Genomic DNA, 21,546 nt, shown 5'->3' on the forward strand with positions numbered 1-21,546 from the left:
GCCGTTGGTGAACATGATAATTTTGTTTGATTAGTTTCTTGGGTTTAAGCCAAAACATCCCAGAGGCAGTTAATAGGAAAGCTGGTGTAGGCCTACATATTGGGATTTGGACAAGATGAAGATCTTTATTAATAATAAAGCATGAATGAAGGATGCATTTCAACACCACATCAACAGAATTCATCAGAGACCATTTGTACTGAAGGTTTTGGAAAAGTAGTGACTTGTAATGTGATGTAATGCTTGGTTTAGAGGTTAAAGCTTTTTTTCCATGTACTATATAGACACCAAACAGCATAGATTTACATATGTCATACTGCCCAGTCAGTTTGCAAGCTAATTGCAAGAATGTAACTCATTGATTCAATGCCCAGACTATTTAGAAAGGTTCCAAATGATGGTAAAACTGATTTGCGTATGCGAAAGGCATAGAATTGTATTAAAGCTGATGACAACTAGGCTTTAAAGACAACTCCACTGCTGAGGCATTTGGCCAGTCCATCCTTGACACTGCTTAACCTGGCCTTTCAAGTCGTCTGCATTTCGTTCTGAAAATAAACCTTAATTCTGTTTCCTGTACGCACATTTATTTTCGTCTGAGGCATGCTGGCCAGAAATGACATCATACTATTAAAGACTGACAGGACGCTAACTTAATCAAACAATGTCAGACTGATCATGAGCTCCAGGCATTATAGCATTATAGCATGCAGTGATCACAACTCAGTAATTTTAGATCAGCTGTGGCAGACCGCTTCCGTTGAACTGGTACTGCACCTTATGGATCTAATGGAATCCCGAAAGCAGTATTGAGTGAAGGGGAACCAGGCTAAACGTACTGAATTAAAGAGTTGATGGACAGGTGGTTAGTTTTGTTGTGCCATGCAGTCAGGGAGAAACAAGTGGACGGCAAAGCTGGGCATATTGATTTGGGCCTCGGCTGGAGATAAACAATTTTAGGTGGCAGAGGCACTTCAGAGTTGCCTCTAGGACTGCCGGGCCCTGCATTATCTGCTGCTGTAATAAGGATACCCCACTGAGATATGACACCTCATCCACATATCAAAAGAAAAAACATGGAATATTTTATGTGTTAGCTTGGTTTAATACTGACATTGTTAGCTGTCATGTTGACACTTAATGATATATAGCCATACTCCCCAGAAAAAAAATCAAAAAAAAAAAGAAAAGAAATAAGAAACCTTAGCACAGAACTGATTGGCCCAAATCCATTTTTTCTTATCGCTATCTGAGAATTTCTATGAATATTGTTTCATCATTTTCAACTTCTTCAGACTGTATATGACCTTGACCTTGACCTAGATTTGTTGGTCAGTAAAATTCCTCATGAAGAGATATGATGAAGTGGTGTTGATTGTATCATTTGGCTGATTATACCCCCTGCCCTCGTTTTCAGCTTTCTCTTCTCAATCCAAGTGTCTTCAAATAATGCTTCATCATCATCATTGTCAACCTGAGATGTTGACACATGAATTTCTCATGACTTATATTCTGGGACATTCTGTTCTTGATTGAAAGCATTTGTGATACCTTGAAATCCTGGAAATATTGAACCTACAATATTGCCTGTAACCAGTACGTTGGACATCTTGTTTGCAACAGAATTGTTTTGATTGGCCAGTTATGGAACATTCTTTTGAGTTATAGTTTGGAAATTTCCATTGAACACGACATTGTGAAGCAATATTTGGCGCTTTCTTTTGAACATGCAGCAAAAACGCTCTTTAAGGAGAATTGTTGCAAGACTAAGCTCGACTTAACAGAAAATGATAGGCACATTTATATCTCTGCACGGGGTATTATATTATTCCTTGCACTTCTGCCTGCAAATAGAAAGCCGTCATGTTACATAAAGTTTTGGAGGTTTGTTTAGATCTATAATTCTTACCTAATGATCTTAACTGGTCTCTGTAGTGAGTCTTCAGTATCACATCAAACACATGTAAACATCATTTAATGCTTTAATCCAGTTATTACCATAAAAGTTTTGGACAAAAACTCATATAAGCAAATTAAAATCAACACCATCTTTGTAAAACTATGCTGAAAATGTAAAACTTAATATTTAATGCTGTTGGGTTTTGTTTTTTTTTTTTAACTCTTTCACCTGAGTCCTCTTTCCCTTTGTAGTTTATGAATGGTAAAGACAAAATGGATTGTTAGTTGCAAGAACCAAGAGGAACAACTCTGTAGGCTATCTTACTGAGTTTTACAGGGCAGAGTTATGTCACCCTGTTTTATTGACTTTAAACAGCGTAGTGTTTCCTGTGAATAATAGGTTGTATGAAACCTTAACAGCATTAGAGTTTTTTGTGAAAGTTGATAGCATGTGTCAAACATTGTCTTTGCCTGGAATTTACAAATCATTTTTGTGAATAACATCCAAATAATTAATATTTCATGCTAACACTGACCCGATACCAGCAATATTCGGAATGTAGGCCTATACAGTCCTTGTACATAATGTAAAAAGTTCATCTCATTAATTTATTGCTTACGTAATTAATTTTCTGTGTGGACAGTTTTTGTGCATGTAAATTTTGCAATTTGTTGAAAATTATAATGGGACCTTTATGACCCTTTGGTTAATATCCTAGAACAGTGTAATGACCCAGGAGTCTCTGGCCAATGCAGTCATTGTGAGTTCAAGTCTAGCACATGTTGTCTTCCTCTCGTCGTTTGTGAAAAGACCTTCCAAAAAAAGATGATCATGGGTCTCTCCAAGGCTCTGCTTGGTTTCTTCCCACCATATTTCTGGATTCTGTTGTATAAGTGAAATAGTCTTCTTTATAGTGTTAAGACCAGAATTAGTGAGTGAGTGCTTGGGGTTTAACGTCGTACTCAACAATTTTTCAATCATATGACGACGAAGGAATCATTAGGGTACGTGTAATGTGCCTCCTTGTTGCAGGACGGATTTCCACCGCTCTTTTATTTAGTGCTGCTTCACTGAGACGACTTACCGAAGGCAAGTAAGCCGCCCCGCCCGAGCCATTACACTGATACGGGTCAACCAGTCGTTGCACTATCCCCTTCATGCTGAACGCCAAGCGAGGAAGTTACAACTTCCTCTTTTAAAGTCTTAGGTGTGACTCGATCAAGGATTGATCCTGGATCTACCGGTCCCGAAGCGGACGCTCTACCAACTGTGCTATCCGGGCCGGTTAGACCAGAATTAAATAAATAAATAAATAAGCAGTTATATTGTGCACTCGGGTTTGCTTCACCAATAAAACTGGCAACCATCGTAATAACTGAAAATTCTTGAAAATTCTTGAACAAGAAATTCTCATTCAACATCAATAAAATAAATAAATAAACAAAGCAAAGAAACACCAACATATAGTTTTACCTTTTTTTCATAACGCGGTCTGTGAAAATCAATGAATTACATGGTTGATACACTTTAATATATCAGCTAATATCACATGTATATAATACTGATCATTTTGGATATGAAAACAAAACCGTTTGGTGTCATAGGGCCTTATATTGTATCAATATGTTTCATAAAGCCCAAGTTAGAAATGAAACTGTGCACTGTTATTGTGTGTCAAAACAGGGTCATACATCTATGTTGCGAGTGAAACTTAAATGAAAGTCTTCTTTACCTTTAATTTCCATGTGTGTGCACAAGAGGACTGAAGTATTACAAAGGCTGATGCATGTACATTTACATTCATGTATCCATGACAACCAGGTCTACAAGCTTGGAGTATGGTTTATATGCTGAAGATGCAGATATACGACGGCACTTGCATGCAAGGCTATCATGACATCGTTAGAATGCTGAGTGTCAGTGTATTGACTGCTATTCTTCAGGCTACCCCCCAGTGCACTAAGTGCATGATGCAACATAGGGCACTCATCTTACATGTTGAGACCTTTTCTCTAGCATCGTAAAGATGCCATTTGACACTTTGCTCCCTATGAAGGGACAACTGTGTTGGTAATGATATAAGGCTTGTATAGTGTTACATCTAGTCGTAGTGCTGCCTGAGGGTAGATTCCACCCAGAGCAGGTGTAACAGCATGGTAATTATAACACCATTTAACACTGTGGTCTGCTTTAAGAAGTTCCTCCTTTGGGAAGTTTTCACATCGAGCATGTGACCACCACCATGATGACACCATGCTCTGGTTTATGAATTTCTTTCTTGGGGAAGCATGTAATCACCACCATGTAGACACCATTTGACACCGTGCACTGTTTCAAGAACTGTGTCCATGGGAAAGATTTTACACAGAGCATGTAGCCACTAGCTATCACAATGACACCATTTGACACCGGTTTCTCTGGTTTATGAAACTTTCCTTTGGGGAAGGTTTCACATGAAGTGTATAGCCACCATCATAATGGCACCTTTGACACCATGCTCTGGTTTATAACGTGGTTTCTTGGGGAAGAGCTTTTACTGTATGTGGTGCCAAGGAAACTTTTAATGAAACTTTATGTGAAGATTTTTATAAAATAAAGGATAAGGCACCACCTGGTAATTTGCTCTAATGAAAGACGTGTATTTAAAGAATCTTAATAGGTAGGCATAAATTTCTGTTGTTTTAATCAATTCAAAGTTTGTTGAACTTTGGTTTGATATAGCTTCAGTGTGTTGTCGTTGTTGAGAGCAAGCAACATTGATGTGACATACCTTGTGATCTTTAATGTTGGATGTATTTTTCAAGTTGCATGTAAATTTCTAAGATGGCTACAGATTTGATTATATCCATCCAATTATATAATCAATGTTGTCATTTTACTACATATCATGTTCAGTGAAGTCACATCAGAGGCATAAAGTATCATACTGTTTGGCAATTTTGAATATTACATAATATCTTAACTAGATGGTGTCTCATCCTTTAAAGGCTGTTTTACAGATTACCTGCAGTTTGTTGTGTATATCAGTGAGATCGATGACTTCATAGAAAGAGTATAGTCTCTTTTATCTGTTTTGATTTGGAAAAGTATAGAAGGAGCTATTTAGAATTGCCTGTAAGATTTTTGATGAAATAGGCAAATTATATGAACAGTTATGAAGGCAGTTAATTAGACGTAAATGTCCCTCTTGCATTTACACATCTCTGAGCCAGTGTGATGCTATCGGAAACATGGTTGCCATCGATCTGCAGGAACCACCTGCCATGAGTTACAAGCAGTTGTTAGAAAGCAACAGTCTGTGTGGTTATGGAAGAATTACACTAAGGTACACCCAGCCAGTACACACACATATCTGTGTTTACCAGTCATTAACCCTCCAATTACGCTCATGTACAACTGTGTGATTTAATGTTAAGCACACACTTCCTTTTCCATGGACATTTCCTGTTGGTATATGTATATATAAACTTAGTTATAATATGTGCACAGTGCCCAGTATTGTAGTATGTAACATTAGTAACAGAGTGATAATGGCTTGCAGATGGTATACAATAATGTTCACTTTCTGTCAGTGATGTAAGCTTGATTATTGGAGCATTTATAAATATAGTGCCGTGTTCTGTGTACATGAACTAATGGTCAAGAGAGTTTCCAGTGTAGAGTGATGAGGTGGTTTTGTAACAATGTTCACAGAGATGTAAGTATATTTATATGTTTTACAATGGGCAGACTTTCAAATATGTGTTCATGTATATGAATGATTGTGGTATAGCATTGCATACTTGTACATGCATTTATAAGCACAAGACATACAGGGAACCTCTGTGGCCGAGGTGGTTAGTACGCCAGCAGGGTGCAGTGATCCAGGAGCCTTTCACCAATGCAGTCGCTGTGAGTTCAAGGCCAGCTCATACGGCCTTCCTCTGTGGCCATACGTGGGAAGATCTGACAGCAAACTGCGGATGGCAGTTGTTTCCCCCAAGTTCTGTCTGGTTTCCTCCAACCATAATGCTGGCCACCGTTGTATAGTTGAAAAATTCTTGAGTATAGCATAAAACATCAATCAAATAAATAAATAAATTAACAAGACATACATTAAATGGGAAGGGCTGTGGTCTGATGGTCTAAGGTGGTTGCATTGAAATCACTAGGACACACAGTTATGATTAAGGCATGGAAATGGCTGGTTTAAACGTAGTAAAGTTGAACAGGGAAGTTGTTGATTCCCACAGTGTCATAGTTTGTGGGTCCTTGTCATCTATCAACATGTGGGAAAGTTTGTCATTAACTTGCAAAAGGCGTATGGTTTTATACCCTAGGCACATTGACAGCCCTTTTTTAAGTATTGTATCAAATAAATGGCTGAGATGTAATGTTTTACGCTGTATAATCCATTGTACATTTCATCGTTATCTGTTTCATCAATGTAGTGATGAACTAGTATTTGTATGTATGTTGGCAGGAACAGAAACCCTAAGGGGTTATAGCTTAATTGAAGAAGAAACAAATGACTTTAGTGCATGTTACACAACATATCAATATCACAGATAAAGCACTTAATATGAGATCGTTTTTAGTGTGTCTCTATGAAATTGTTATCCTAATGTCCCCTAAAATGTTTCTGGATATTTTCTTTGCCTTTTCATAGATGTTAATTGTCAACATTAATTTGTCCTATATAATACTCCAGAAATTAAATATGGTTTGATCTTTTGACCTCCTCACTTGCTATTGTAATTGCATGTGTTGCAAAATCTGCACTTTTTAATAGTTTTAGGATGAATTCAGTACATGAATTTCATCTTCAGAATAAATATTAAATGGTCAGTATTATTGCAAGGCTATTAACTTGGAAACAGTTTTTCACATAATTTCCACATTTATATGTGTTCCTCACTCAAGTCTCTTGCTTTATAAAGACATTGAAGTGGTTGTGTTGTCAGTAAGTTACACATGTATGATATATAGGTGAGGAATTGAATTTACCATAAATTTCATCAGTGACTATAACCTGCCCATTTTTCCTGATTCTGAGAGTTCTGTTGAGTTTAGAAAGATGTTTTGAGGATTGCTTGGATTATATGGGATGATATTCTGCTGGAAAATTGTAAGCTTCACCAGTAAAAATAATATTTTGTGACATTTATTTGCGTCTAAATATGTACTCTTCTGGGCAAAATTTGAGGTCATTTAAGGTATATCATTTACGTGGATGAGGATTAAAAAAAATGGTCTAAGAATTGATCCACACTTTATAAGAAGTTAAGATTGATAGTTAAGTCATGATAAATTGTATGGTGAATGTTTTTGATGATCGAGATAGATAACTTTCAAACTTACATGTAAGTTCCTAGCTCCCATCATGATGACATATTGTAAGATCTTACATAGTTGCATGCGCAGGCCTGTATACTGCACAGTGTGAGACACACATGTAGTATCATGTTAATGCATCTTTCCTCTCTTGCCAGGTATGTCTGTCGTATGTAGTTGGAAACTATATTATCTTGAGTTTGTGGATATAAATTGTTAGACACAAGTCTGGTTGATCTATACATTGTAAGTACAGCTGTCAGACACCTGTGGCATAAGTCTACCAGATATATTTGAAGATAAGACTAAGCATGTCAGGATTTCTCCATAACTTAAATGTTTATTGAAATGTTGGATGCCAGAAACATGTCAGATAATTTAGAAATGTATTAGAGAGGGATCTGACTCAATTATTTCTTGACTTGTTGAACACATACATGATGTATGTCATAAGGATAGCCATTAAGGATGCATCTGACTCAATTATTTCTGGACTTGTTGAACACGTGCATGATGTATGCCATAAGGATAGCCATTAAGGATGCATCTGACTCAATTACTTCTTAACTTGTTGAACACTTACTTGATGTATGCTAAAAGGATTGCCATTAGAGACACTTTTCGAGTTGTGGAACACTTTTACCATGTATATGCATTCTTTCTGGTCAAGTTTGGGAAGGTCAACCTTCTTATATATGATTACATGTTTTCTGTGGGCTTTGCCCAATTGCCTGACCAACTGGGATGTTACATGGTCGCTGTTGTTGTAGAGGTGAAATATTCTTGAGTACAATGTAAAACACTAATCAAATAAATAAATCATAAGGTTGACAGATAGGACCTTGACACAGTGGTTGTTATGAAAACTTATGGAATAAGATTCAACTCCTTTTTGATCTGTTAAACACTGTACATGTATACCTTTAATTCTTGTAGGGCAGTGATAAATGTCTGGCTGTATATAACATCAGTAGGATATTAGTCACTAGGTGCATGTACACAACAACTCCTAGTGCATAGTGAGTATATAGATAAGACAACACCTGTAGCTTTGCACATAGCTGAATCCCTGTTCTGTATTCATAAGGGTTCCTGGCTGTGAGTCTAAAGCTGCTCTCTTCCTTTGCTGTAATTTCCTGAGCAATCTTTCAGTGTCATATTGAAACATTTGCCAACTGTCTGTCAAGCTCTCACCTATTGATTGCCTAGGTCGGACATCTTCTAGAAGGAAAACCAGGCGTTACCACCTGAGGTTGATGTAACAGCCTTGTACACCCAAAGGCTGCAAATGTCATCCTGCTTCCATCCTATTGCCATTCATGATAGATTATTGAAGCTTCTGGAGCTCGACAAGCGTCCCATTTTACCAAAAAAAAAAAAAGAGCTGATGGGGTATTAAAAAATAGTCGGCTTGTCAGACTGTGATGGATGCGGGCTCTGTGGAAATGAAGTTGTGTATAATTATTCTGGATGAAATGGAATCCTGCGAACTCTCCTCGCTTTTTTGCCAGCTCATTTAAATGCATGGAGAGAAAGCCCTTTTATTTTTGTGGCTTCTATTCATGAGTATCCCTTTTAACTGTATGTATTTCACTAACAGCGTTCTCAGGCACAGCACTATCTCCTCTGATCTTTATGACAAAAATGAATTATTTAAGGGTGTGCATCACCGTGAGAGATAAGATATGCATATTGAAATACTGCGGCATATGTTTTCCTCTGCTGCTGAAAGTACGCAATATATTGAGTAAATATTGTATGGCCTGGCAAAGATTATTTTTATTTGTATTATATGTAAAAAGGCCATCAGCCACTATACATGATGCTTACATCAGCTCATTTCAGTCACAGATTCACACAATCTGCATCAACAACTAGCTTCAATTTTTAACAGCATTTCGCTTATTGCTGCTAATGTATGTGGTTTAGCACTTGGCATATTGGATCGATGTCTGCTTCAAACTGTGGTCTTTTCTCCGTTACTGAATTGATGTTTGGGACACATTCTGCCTGGCCAATGAACATCATAGCTCGTACATGATGACTCTCCCGGGCTATGTTGTTTGTTCCCCCTGATCAGTGACTTTCCAAGATGTTTTGTTCATTGAGCTGTTAAGGGTTTAGAACTGAGGAGAGAATCATAGGGGCCCTGATCAATCTCTCGGCCATGGTGACAGATGCTTCCTATTACCCCCAGGTCTCTGCTGTGAATTTCAGGGATATGTACATGCTCCCTCCCAAATTAGGCCCAGTCCTACAGCCTTCAGCTCCCAGTAACTGCCACCCCCTCCTGCTATACTCGCTCCCAAGATTTCTAATGGGCCCATTATTGAATGTACTTTAGCCATCATTGTGTCAGCAGGACCTGTGTACTATTAAAAGGCTCACGAGCAGATGAAGGATCTGTATAGAATACACAGGTGATGCACCAACCCAGTTCTGTTAGAATTCACTCATAACCAACCTCCCACTGCCTCTTGGCAGCTTTAACAAATTGTATACAAAGACCACGGCCTTCTTCAAACTCCTCAGTTTCCACACAGAACATATTGTACATATGAGAACTTTGGTTTTGCGCAGTTTATAAAGGTACAGGAATTATCAAACATTGCCAAGTTCATGCTCCGACGCATGGGGTTGTAGCGGTTTGTTGCACTAGTGCAGCTGTGTTCTGGTTTAGGTGCACCGTTTGCTTTTCTCGATGTGATGAAAAAAAAAAAATAACTTACTTTGAAAGTTAGTTATTTAACAAGATGACTTAGAACGCAAGACAAGCCAGTCATGCCTTAAACTCTTCTGACTGTTGGAACATTTGTCACTGCCATTGGGATGTCAAGGACCACAATATGGGAAAGGTGGACAAACTCCATGTTTAAGAACCTTGGGGGTAATTGAGCTGGAAGGAGAGTTCTGTGGCCAGACTACATTAACTCTGCAGTTAATATCCGGCACTCATCCATCCATCATACAGCCCTGTCTATTGTAGCTTATGTGCTGGACCAGTGACAATATTGGTGACACTGCCGGTGGGCTGGTTCGTCCCGGCTCTATTTAGCCTCTAGTCCTCACCTCTCCTCCATTCGTGTTATCATTCCGCCGGCTGCCATAGAGATGAATATTCTCTTAACAACCTGGCACATTAGAAAAACAGCCGTTACCTAGGCAACTATAGGAAGACAGTCTTTTGAACACAATAAGACTGATCTGTATTATGAAGACCTGTTGAGCTTTAAATACTCTCATATTGATTGATGCGAGGGAAGACGGTAAACTAGGCTTTTCCTGCCGCAGTCTGGGTTTCCTCTGATTGTTTCTGGCAACCCGTGGTCATCAGGCAGATCACATGTCCAGTCTCAACTCCACGACAAGAAAACAGCATTTTCGGCCGCAGTCTAGCAGATAGCCTTTGTTTGTCCAAATGTACTGAACATATTACTGATAATTGAAATCATATTTAATACATACACATACAGTGGTAATATATCTGTTCATACCACTTACATCCTCTTTCAATCCAAGACTGGCATTTTTGTGAGGTTTGCGCAACAGAGAAAAAAAGCTGTTTTTCACATATACCAGTACAAATAAAGATTATACATAATTCACATATTGTAAGTTACATACGATTCCGTAAATGTAACTTTCTGTCTGATTCTCAAGTTTAGTCCATTTTAGAAAAGTGTTTCAAGCTTTGTGTGATGATGATACCCTACTGACAAAGTGTATTATGTTCAGCACAAAAAGTAATGTTTTTCAACATTGATTTACCTCTAAAGATGTTCATCTGGGCAAAATTTTAGGTCATTTTAACCTGCCTCAAACACAGAATTAAGTAGTATATATAAACATATAAATATCAAAATATACATGTATATATCAAATTAGTTTCTTAACTTTTTGCAGTTATACTTTTAGCAATACTGTTAAAGCTAACCCTTACACTTATTAGGTGTACTAAAGGTATACATGAGGTACATCTGAGGTGTATCAATGGAGTGTAGCATATCTGAACAGAGGTGCATCTAGGGTATACTTGAGGCGTATCTGAGGTGTATTAAAGTTGTATCTGAGGTATTGCTAATTATGCAAATTAGGAGCTCGATAAAGTACACTTCATTGGAGGTGTACCCTATAAATATTAAAGGGCAGAAGTATGATGCCTGAGGTGTGTCACATGTACAACTGAGGTATAGCTGATGTACATGCTTATAAACAAGGTGGATATAAACTGTTTTCACTTTTATTTTGATAGAAAACAAGCACAAAACACCTAAATATTTTCTGTACAAATTATAGAGAAATTTAAGTAAGTTTGTAAGTGCGTGTTGTTCTTTGTTTACAGTATCTGTAAATCTCAGCTGACGTACGACAACAATGAAATACATTTACATGAGGCCTTCTAGCTACTTGATAAAGAATTAGTACTACTCCTTTTCTGCCTTTCAGAACTGTTCATGTGCCAAAACATGTTACAAATTCTGTCCTAGAAAGCATCAATCAGTGCATAATTCGGCTGTTTTCCCACAGCCTGGAATATATATGCACCTTGTTCAGGGCAGCCATTTTGGAATAATCAGGGGCAAATATATCCACGCTCTGTGATTGGTCAGTACTTACACATTGAATGGCATGTCATTGTAGGGTGAGACCAAGGCTTATATTTATTTAGTAAACATTTTTCTTTTGCACAGGAACATTTGTAATTTTATACTCACCATTTTGTCTGAAGTAAAATGTAAATCTTATCTCTTGTTTTAAAACTTTAAAAAAGTAGCTGAGGTACATGAACACTAAATTATAATCAAAAACTCCCAAAGTTTCCAAGGTGTACCTGACGTACATCATTTACTTTGTTTCATTTTCAAAGTTTTTAAGCTGTACACCTTAGTGATGACTTTTTTCAAAGTTCCTGAGGTACATCTGAGGTATAGGCATATTGCTGGGGTGTACTTGAGGTACAGTACACCTCATCTGTACCTCACACTGAGGTTTACATGAGGCATACAGCCCATATACACATCTATACCTCACACTGAGGTGTACCCCTCATGTCTTAAGACAAGTCTGATGAATTGTGTATTAAGCAGTTTTCTCCCGGCTCGTCATTCATGATTCATGATTAAGGAGGTGAGATTAAATTTGGGCTCAGTAGAGTATGGATCGATGCTCTGCTTATAAGATTCCCTCATACAAGATGCGTTTTTGTTCGATCTTTTCCTGAAAGGCATTCTTTCTCTTATAATTGAAAGGCATCTGATCCCGCTTAATAAACGACAAGCAGTTGCACATGTACCTGAGTCTGACCTGGGCTAATTCTTGGCTCTGAACATGGAAATCGACCAGTGGCGTACACAAAAAAAAGTAGCTGATTACTGGTCATTACTCAGGCTGTATCAATCACATGTGTTCATAATGCTATTAAAAACAAATTCCTTAATTGTCGTTATTGTATAATCTTCTTGTGCCTTGAGCATGTAATTTGAATATCGAGCAACTTAATTTGTTCTGGTATTAAATGTTCAGCATAATACAGTTGCATGTAATGGATGCCCGTTGTGGCATACGTGACCATTAAGACAGTGTTTTACCCACCACATTAAATAGATATATGATACTACACCAGGTCATGATAGGTTGGTTTATTTCAAGTACTACATTTATGTGGTACAGGATGGTTTGATAACTGTAGAATGGGCTGATGATTTGGATTGGTTGATGATGACTTCATGATTGGTTGATGATGACTTCATGATTGATAATGACTTCTAGATTGGTTGATGATGACTTCACGATTGATAATGACTTCTAGATTGGTTGATGATGACTTCAGGATGATTAAGTGATCACTATAGGATTGTTGGATGTTGCATGGTTAAGGGATGGTTGGGGGATCATTTCAGAAATCTTTTATGATGACTTTAGGATTGTTGAGATTAGGCTATAGGATGACCTGATGACAATTTCAGGATAGTTAGATGATAACTTCCAGATGGCGGGTTCATCAGGCTGCAATTTGATTCTATCTTGGCTACAGAATGGATTGATCAGACAACATAATCATTCAGTCAGACAAAAGAATGGCTTGATTATAGACATCAGAATGATTCAGACAATCTCCTCCAGATCTCATCAACATTTTTTGTATTTAGAACATTTTGTACTGTATAAATAGGATCTGGATATATAATGTTCATTATACTCCTAGCTGCCGGCTGACCTCTAAATCGAACCCCTCCACATTATGTAATCTTCCTTTACGTGAGCCCACTTGTTTCTTGCAATCCTCTCTCCTGAGTTTCCAGACAGCTAGAGGTTGATGCTGCCATGTAACTCGCGAGACATGTCCGTTTTCAGGTGATAGCTGTTCATGATTTGCCCCCCGGTTACTTTTTTAATACGCAATTCCATTAACTAAAATAGCTTGAACTTGTCAGCATTACGAGTTTAATCCCCTGCTTTAAAGGTGTCAGTGAAGTTTTTCATTATCAATTGATCTCCATCAACAATATGCTCGGGGCAGAAATGTTTTCTTGGCTCAAATTAAGATGGCGGATGGGCTGTAGGAGAGGCAGGTGTAGCTTCTTCTTGTCATCTCTATCAAATAGCCTCAGTCAGAAAACCCCATTAGCCGTGCTGTCAGAACTATTTCTGTCACTTTATTGTCCCATTTTTGTCTCTTCAGAAAATAAAAAGTTATCAAAAAAATGAATAAAATGGTTTTTTAAGCTCTGTGATGATTTGATGAGGAGCATATGGGTTATCAGAAAATCCTAATGCTGCAGTGTAACTCTGAATGACAAGGACTCAAAGAAAAGGATGCATTGGCTGTTTGACGTCCCTCCCAGACATCTCACTGTCATATTATCTCTCTCCTATCTCATCTTCTGGTGATCGCACTGATTGTTACGGCAGTATGCCCCTCTATTGCAAACCTCTCAAACCTACCATGCAAGCCACTGGCTTGTCTACACTACAGTCCACTATCTTGTCTACACTACAAGCTACTGTCTTGCCTGCCCTCTAAGCCACTGTTTTGTCTACCCATCAAACCACCGGCTGTGATAGCTCAATTTATTAGAGTGTTTGCTTTGGCGGTCGTAGATTCAGGGTCAATCCTGGTTTGGGTCACGCCTAAGACCTTAAAAAGGAAGTTGTAATTGCGGCCTACTGGCCTTCAGTAAGTCGTCTCGGTAAAGCAGCACTAGTTAAAAGAGCGTTGGAATTCCATCCTGCAACAAGAGGGTACATTACATGCACTCTGAGGACTCATTCGCCATCATATAATTAAAAAATTGAGTACATCGTTAAACCCCAAGTGCTCACCATACAAACCACTGTTTTTCCTACGTTGCAAGTCACTGTGTTGCCTACCTTGCAAGCCACTGTCTTGCCTACCCTTCAAGCCACTGTCTTGCCTAAACTGTAAGCCACTATTGACCTTTCATGCAAGCCACAGTCTCACCTACCTATAAGCCACTTTTTCACCTACCCTGTAAGCCACAGTCCCGCCTACGCTGTAAACCACTGTCTTGTCTACCCACTCTTTATGCTGCTCTCAGACTACCCACCCTTTAAGCCTCTCTCCTGCCTACCTGTTAAGCCACTTTCTTGTCTACCCACCCTTTTAGCCACTCCCCTGCATACCCACCCTTTAAGCCACTTTTCTGTGTCCCCTTTAAGATGCTCTCCTGCCTACACTTTAAGACACTCTCCTGCCTACCATTAAGCCACTATCCTGCCTACCCTTTAAGCCCTCTCTTGTCTGCCCTAATGTTACTCTCTCACCATCTACTGTCTACTTTTCAAATACTCTCCCCTGTACCCTTTGGGCTAGATGTACTCTCCTCCCACTCTGCCATGTTCCCATACCAATAACCAACCATACACTCCAAGCATGTGCGAGAGAAAATAAATCTGAAGTACCCATGATTGCAATTTGTGCCCAGGCATGGAATATTCTCTGTCATCAGGATGGCAATTCTCTTCCGTAACTTGATTTCCAGACGTCTTCAGAAATCAATGTGGGCAAAGCGTTGGTAATTGCTGGTGTTATCCTATCAGGGATGTGGCATGCATGGTGTTCACGACTTTGGGTAGGAAGTCAGGTTCTTTGGTCTGCTATAAACTGGATCCACTACTTCTCTTGTTCTTGGATATGTCGTGTCTCCCATGGCCAATCATCGGGTTACCCAACTGTCTGATATTTCCATAGAAAGTGTTGTCCATCAGACATGCAATTTCACATTTGCAAGTAGTCCGAGTAAAAATGGATATTTCTGATCTTGATTATGGTATAATGTGACAGATATTAAGTTTCATCTCTTTCAGGGAAATTTGAACTTTGTGTTCTTGAAATTGTAATAACTGGTAGAATATAAGAATACCCTGGATAGAAGTCATTCTATCACTCTTACTGGCTGGTTAGTTTTCCAGTCTTCCTTTCTCTTTTGAGTGAACTGACCAGTGTTTTGGTTCCCTTAAGGGTTAGCATGAGAGTTACAGATCTGCTCTGCTTTCTTATTCCAGTCATGTATATTTGGTAGTTACAATTCTTGCTTTGAAAAAATTCTGAATGCACATGTATTAGTTTCCCTAATATATTTACTCCCAGTTTGATAGGTTGATGGTTAGCGATGTGTTTGTCCTTCGATTACCAAGTTACACTGTAATAGAATGAGAAACTATTATTGTACAGATGAGTTTCCCCCAGGCTCTGCCTGGTTTAATGTACAGATGAGTTTCCCACGGGCTCTGCCTGGTTTCTACCCACCATAATGCTGGCCGCCGTCGTTGCATAAATGAAATATTCTGGAGTACGTCGTAAAACACCAATCAAATAAATAAATATATTAATATAAATATATAAATAAATTTTAATGTACGGTGTATAAGCCACAAATAAAAGTACATGTATGCTTTGATCATCTAATTCTAGGCTTTTAAACCTGGATCTGTTTATTATGAAGAAAAACAATTTGTTCAGGTATTTTGAAACATTAATTATTTTTGGTACATTGTTCAAGTGACTCATGTGCAAGTGTAGACTTTTGGTTTGTTCAGCCAGGGATAATTACATATACCATCTACCTATACTGCAGTCGACGATAAATCTGTAAATTTTGTGAAAACCTGAATCTTGTAGTTTGTGTGATAGCCATTATCATAAGTGTTTGAGGATGCGTGATTGCTGTTTGTGACAGTCCTATTCCTTATGGCTGGGAGGGGGGGGGGGGAGATTATAGACTTGTCTGCTTCCAATTAGACAGTAGTGTTTTGCCAGGAAGCGACCAACAATGACAAGTGACTGGGGAATTCTCAGAATCTTGAGCAGTGACTGAGAGATATCGTCAATCAATACCACGGCCTTCCTGTACGCAGCTGGGGGGGGGGGGGGGTAGGGAGGGGGTTGCTCCTGTTACATGGAGAGGAAATATGTGTTAGGTAAAGAAGAGTAGAGCTGGCATCTGTAGACTGCCGCATGCACAAGCTTGGAAGTTGAGCAGGCCACCTTCCTGACGGCCCGCACCCACCCAGACGCCCAATCTCCATCTCTCGGTCCCCCCTCCCTTGATCCTCACCTAACTTTATTGATCTAGACTCGTCCGCTCTAGTGCTGCTGTCGACTGCTGATTTGCAGTTTAATCAGAGCTGACAGAGGCTGTGTGTTAGGGGAGAGAGGTGCTTAGTAGTGTGGACAGTATCCTACCCCGGTGACATGGAGATGCCACCCCCTCCCCCGACCAGTAGTGTCCCCGGTAAACCTGATGAGGAGGGGCGTCGATCTACCTACAAATTGTAAGTTATCACTGAATTACTAATTTTCTGCGAAGTCTCTTCAGTATAAATAGTTGACTGCATGCATGGCCTGCGGGTTTAGCTCAGAAACATACTGAAGATATATTAAGGAATTTACAGGGTGCCAGATGTACCTTATGTTCTCCTTTATGTTCCTACCCTGGGGTTAAGTCTGCCCTCGCTGGATAAGGAATGTTCTGTAGGAAACAACATGCAGCGTCAAACTTGTGTGTTTTGGGATAGTCTTGTAGTGATGCATAGGACTGTTGGTGCTGTATGTCCGTGTTGGCCTTTTTTTTCGCATGTCCATATTGATAGCTTTTTTGATGCCCATGTCCATAATTAAGAGGCTTTGTGGATGTTGGCAGCTTTTTAACGTTATTTTCTTGATTAAAAAAAGTGATGGAAAGTACAAAGCTATTTTTCATTAGGTTGGTATTCTTTCAAACTGAAGTTAGGGTATTTCATTTAAAGTTTGGTATTAAAGGCCTTACAAAATGATACTTTTGGTGCCAACACTTTGGTTTTTTTAATATTAAAGAGATTAATTTCAACAAAAACACATAAAGTGGCCCAGCAAGATGGAGGAATAAATCAGACTTCACCAAAAACACATAAAGTGGCCCAACCAGATGGGGGAATTAATCAGACTTCACCAAACACACATAAAGTGGCCCAACAAGATGGAGGAATAAATCAGATTTCACCAAAAACACATAAAGTGGCCCAACCAGATGGGGGAATTAATCAGACTTCACCAAACACACATAAAGTGGCCCAACAAGATGGAGGAATAAATCAGATTTCACCAAAAACACATAAAGTGGCCCAACAAGATGGAGGAATAAATCAGATTTCACCAAAAACACATAAAGTGGCCCAACCAGATGGGGGAATTAATCAGACTTCACCAAAAACACATAAAGTGGCCCAACAAGATGGAGGAATAAATCAGACTTCACCAAAAACACATAAAGTGGCCCAACAAGATGGAGGAATAAATCAGATTTCACCAAAAACACATAAAGTGGCCCAACAAGATGGAGGAATAAATCAGATTTCACCAAAAACACATAAAGTGGCCCAACCAGATGGGGGAATTAATCAGACTTCACCAAAAACACATAAAGTGGCCCAACAAGATGGAGGAATAAATCAGACTTCACCAAAAACACATAAAGTGGCCCAACCAGATGGGGGAATTTATCAGACTTCACCAAAAACACATAAAGTGGCCCAACAAGATGGAGGAATAAATCAGACTTCACCAAAAACACATAAAGTGGCCCAACAAGATGGAGGAATAAATCAGACTTCACCAAAAACACATAAAGTGGCCCAACCAGATGGGGGAATTTATCAGACTTCACCAAAAACACATAAAGTGGCCCAACAAGATGGAGGAATAAATCAGACTTCACCAAACACACATAAAGTGGCCCAACAAGATGGGGGAATTTATCAGACTTCACCAAAAACACATAAAGTGGCCCAACAAGATGGAGGAATAAATCAGACTTCACCAAACACACATAAAGTGGCCCAACAAGATGGGGGGATTTATCAGACTTCACCAAACACACATAAAGTGGCCCAACCAGATGGGGGAATTTATCAGACTTCACCAAACACACATAAAGTGGCCCAACAAGATGGGGGAATTAATCAGAATCCAGTAAAATGTGGTACTTGAAAAATGCTAAACTCCAGCTTAAATACACTATTCCGTGAATTATGTCGCAGTGACATTGTGGAAGAGATATACCTTTCCAAATGATATATTTCAAACTCATGAATTTTTATAAAGAAAAAAGTTAATTATTCAAGTCTCCAGTGGTTACATGTGCAACGTCATACATGCGTCAAGACACTGTAATGACATGACCAAAACAAACTTAAGGGCTTGTACAGTTTATACAGTGTATGGATTAAGTGTTAATTGGTAGTGAAACCTTATTTTCTGTAATAAATGAGATTAAATGAGTCCACAAATATTTGTCCAGTACACGTACGTGTGAATAGGATGGTTGTAAGGTTTGGTTGCTGTCATAAGACTCATAATAATGGAGATATAAAACAAAATGTATATTGATCACTCTATAATTAAATCCATAATCCAGACAAGCTTTATTGGTAGCTAAATTAGTACTGAATGCTGAGACAGTGTGTACTGGAGCTGTATGTCCATGTACATGTGTTCAGGTAGTAAAGTAACTAATACTCCAGTTCATAAATGAGAACCAAAGGAATGTATTTAACGTGTCACACCCTAATTAGTATGTGTATACATCATTAATCTACCTCAACTCATGGACTAATCACAGTGCTAGTGGGAAATTTTTAATGTGTGTCGCCTCTACCAGAGTTAGTTAATAAACTTTCATACAATTGTATATGTCAATGGCCTGTGAATTCTGTTATTGTACTGCTCCTAAATTACTGTGATACATCCTCATGAGAAGTCTTTGATCTGTAATCAAAGTATACACTATATTTATGTGAGCAGCAAATTAACTCTGGCAAAGAATGGCTATAACTGCAATTCCTGGCTAAATGCAATCGACACGAGGAACAGACCTAATCATTGGCCAGTAATTGTTATTGGAGGCAATACTGCATGTTGTCTGCATTTCAGTTGAGTACTAATTGCATAGCTATAGGTGTAACAGCATAATGAAAAACATTCTGCAACAATAAGACATTACTGGAAAAAATTACTCAAAAGGGTTGACATTAAACTGCAAGCAACCAAACACATAAAATTTATCCATCGATCCCAAAACTGACTGGGAGTGATTTGAAGGCACTTGGATGTTCAGTACCGTTATTATCAAAACTGTTCTGAGTATTACATGTCAAAAGATTTCTTTTTATAGATTAACTTTAGATATAAAATTTTGCAACACGAATAACTGATTTGCTAAACTGTTTGTGTAGTACATGCCTTGATGGCTGATTTTTTCACCATCTAAATTGCAGTGATGTATTCAATCTGTTTTTGTTAAGGTTGCGTTGTCTTGAGCAGCTAAAGTGTGCGTTGTAAGGCAGTGTTTCCACCACTGTACGTCAATACATTAATATCTTCCAATAGCTGATATGGAAAGCTAATATTCTTATTGATTGTGTATTTGATTTGTTAGTTTAATTCTGCTGAAACTGCAGAGATGGGGTTAAAGGCCTTTTTACCTTTCATAATAGTAAATCTTAGTATACCTGTATGCCAGGTAGCTAGCTTGTCCTTTTATTTAAAATGTATGTATACTGTCTGCCTTCCAGCACTTACACGACATCAAACATCTGTATATGGACCACCAATGAAATAAACAATCTGATATTAAAGACTGTTGTATTTGTGCGGCATTGCCTCATTAAGTGGGACTTATTGCCTTTCTAAGTTGCTATGCCAAACCGATGTGACGGGTTGAAATCTTGGCTAAATGGTGACAGGGTCTCTCAGACTGGTTCACATTGATGATCGATATACAGTGTACTGAAAAGAACACCTCGAGTCTGCTATATAGGCTTTTTTTTTTTTGTCCAATCCGCTTTTAACTTTTACCGTAGGTTACCTAGCTGGCAGAATCCAGCCAGGAAACTCTATTGATTCGGTACAATGGACAAGGGTGGTAACTCCCTCTAGGTATACTTACACAGACATGGGGATTTTCAGTGATGGCTATAGCTGATGTATATGAGGGGAGGCAGTTGTCACAGATATATACCATGGCGTTGAAGCGTTGGTGGCCATTAGCTTGTCCTCATTAAGTAGAAAGGCTTCTTACACCCACGTTGCAAACTGACTCCATGTTTACGAGAAAAGCTAAAGTTTTGGTATTGCACCTTTCAAGGTGTTGTTTTTGTTCTTGAACTTGTTAATGTTTCTCAAAATGTGATACTTTAAAAACACAGCATGCTTGTTTGAAACATTGGACATTGAACCTACATGTACATACATCTTTGTTTTTTTTGGGGTTTTTTGTGTTGTGTGGAGGGAACTAATTTAATATAAAACTAAAAACTTGAAACTAGTAATCTGCAGTACTGTATTTTAAGGACTGTCTGTCTGAAATCCATACATTACAGTGAACAAATTTTCAATTGATTCTCTGTGTTCTGTTTACATATTCAACCTAGTAACGAAAGAATTGTGTATCTAGTATTGATCTCTAAGTTTCCTGCCAGGATTGCTACATGTACCATATTCAGCAGCCCTCCCACAGTTGTGATTGAGCAAGTCCCTTTCTGAATGCAATGGCTTTAATATTATAGTGTTGACATAACAGAGCTTTTATGCGGATTTTTACAGTTCCATATTGATCGTCCAAAGCTGTTTTGTAAATCTGAAAATGTCACACTTGACAGATAAGGTTGAATTCTTCTGCAAATATATACGTGTGTATTGATGTTGGACGTTGAAATTGTTGCCTTTATGACTTTAGAGTCCATGTACTCTTTACATCCATAACGGTATATCATGTTTCATTATATATATATTTCATTTTACTAAGTCTGCTTCAGGGGCGGTAGATCCTGGTTTA

General features: G+C 38.5%; 1 protein-coding gene across 6 annotated transcripts in view; it reads left to right on the plus strand.

Annotated features, from left to right (window-relative positions):
* LOC135467736 (tumor protein p53-inducible protein 11-like) overlaps positions 1-21,546 on the plus strand; it is a 172,630-nt gene that overhangs the window by 114,790 nt on the left and 36,294 nt on the right. The window contains exon 1 of one of the 6 annotated variants that reach the window (XM_064745568.1): positions 5,414-5,597. The exons of 4 other annotated variants lie outside the window; for them this stretch is intronic. In XM_064745568.1, coding sequence (XP_064601638.1) covers positions 5,584-5,597 — 14 coding nt within the window. In that variant the 5' untranslated portion in view covers positions 5,414-5,583. Of the gene's footprint in view, positions 1-5,413; positions 5,598-16,778; positions 17,009-21,546 lie in introns of those variants that run through there. One more of the 6 variants, XM_064745563.1, reaches the window with a different exon arrangement.

The sequence above is a fragment of the Liolophura sinensis genome, chromosome 6 (genome assembly GCF_032854445.1).
Source record: "Liolophura sinensis isolate JHLJ2023 chromosome 6, CUHK_Ljap_v2, whole genome shotgun sequence".
In the NCBI taxonomy this organism is placed as follows: domain Eukaryota; kingdom Metazoa; phylum Mollusca; class Polyplacophora; order Chitonida; family Chitonidae; genus Liolophura; species Liolophura sinensis.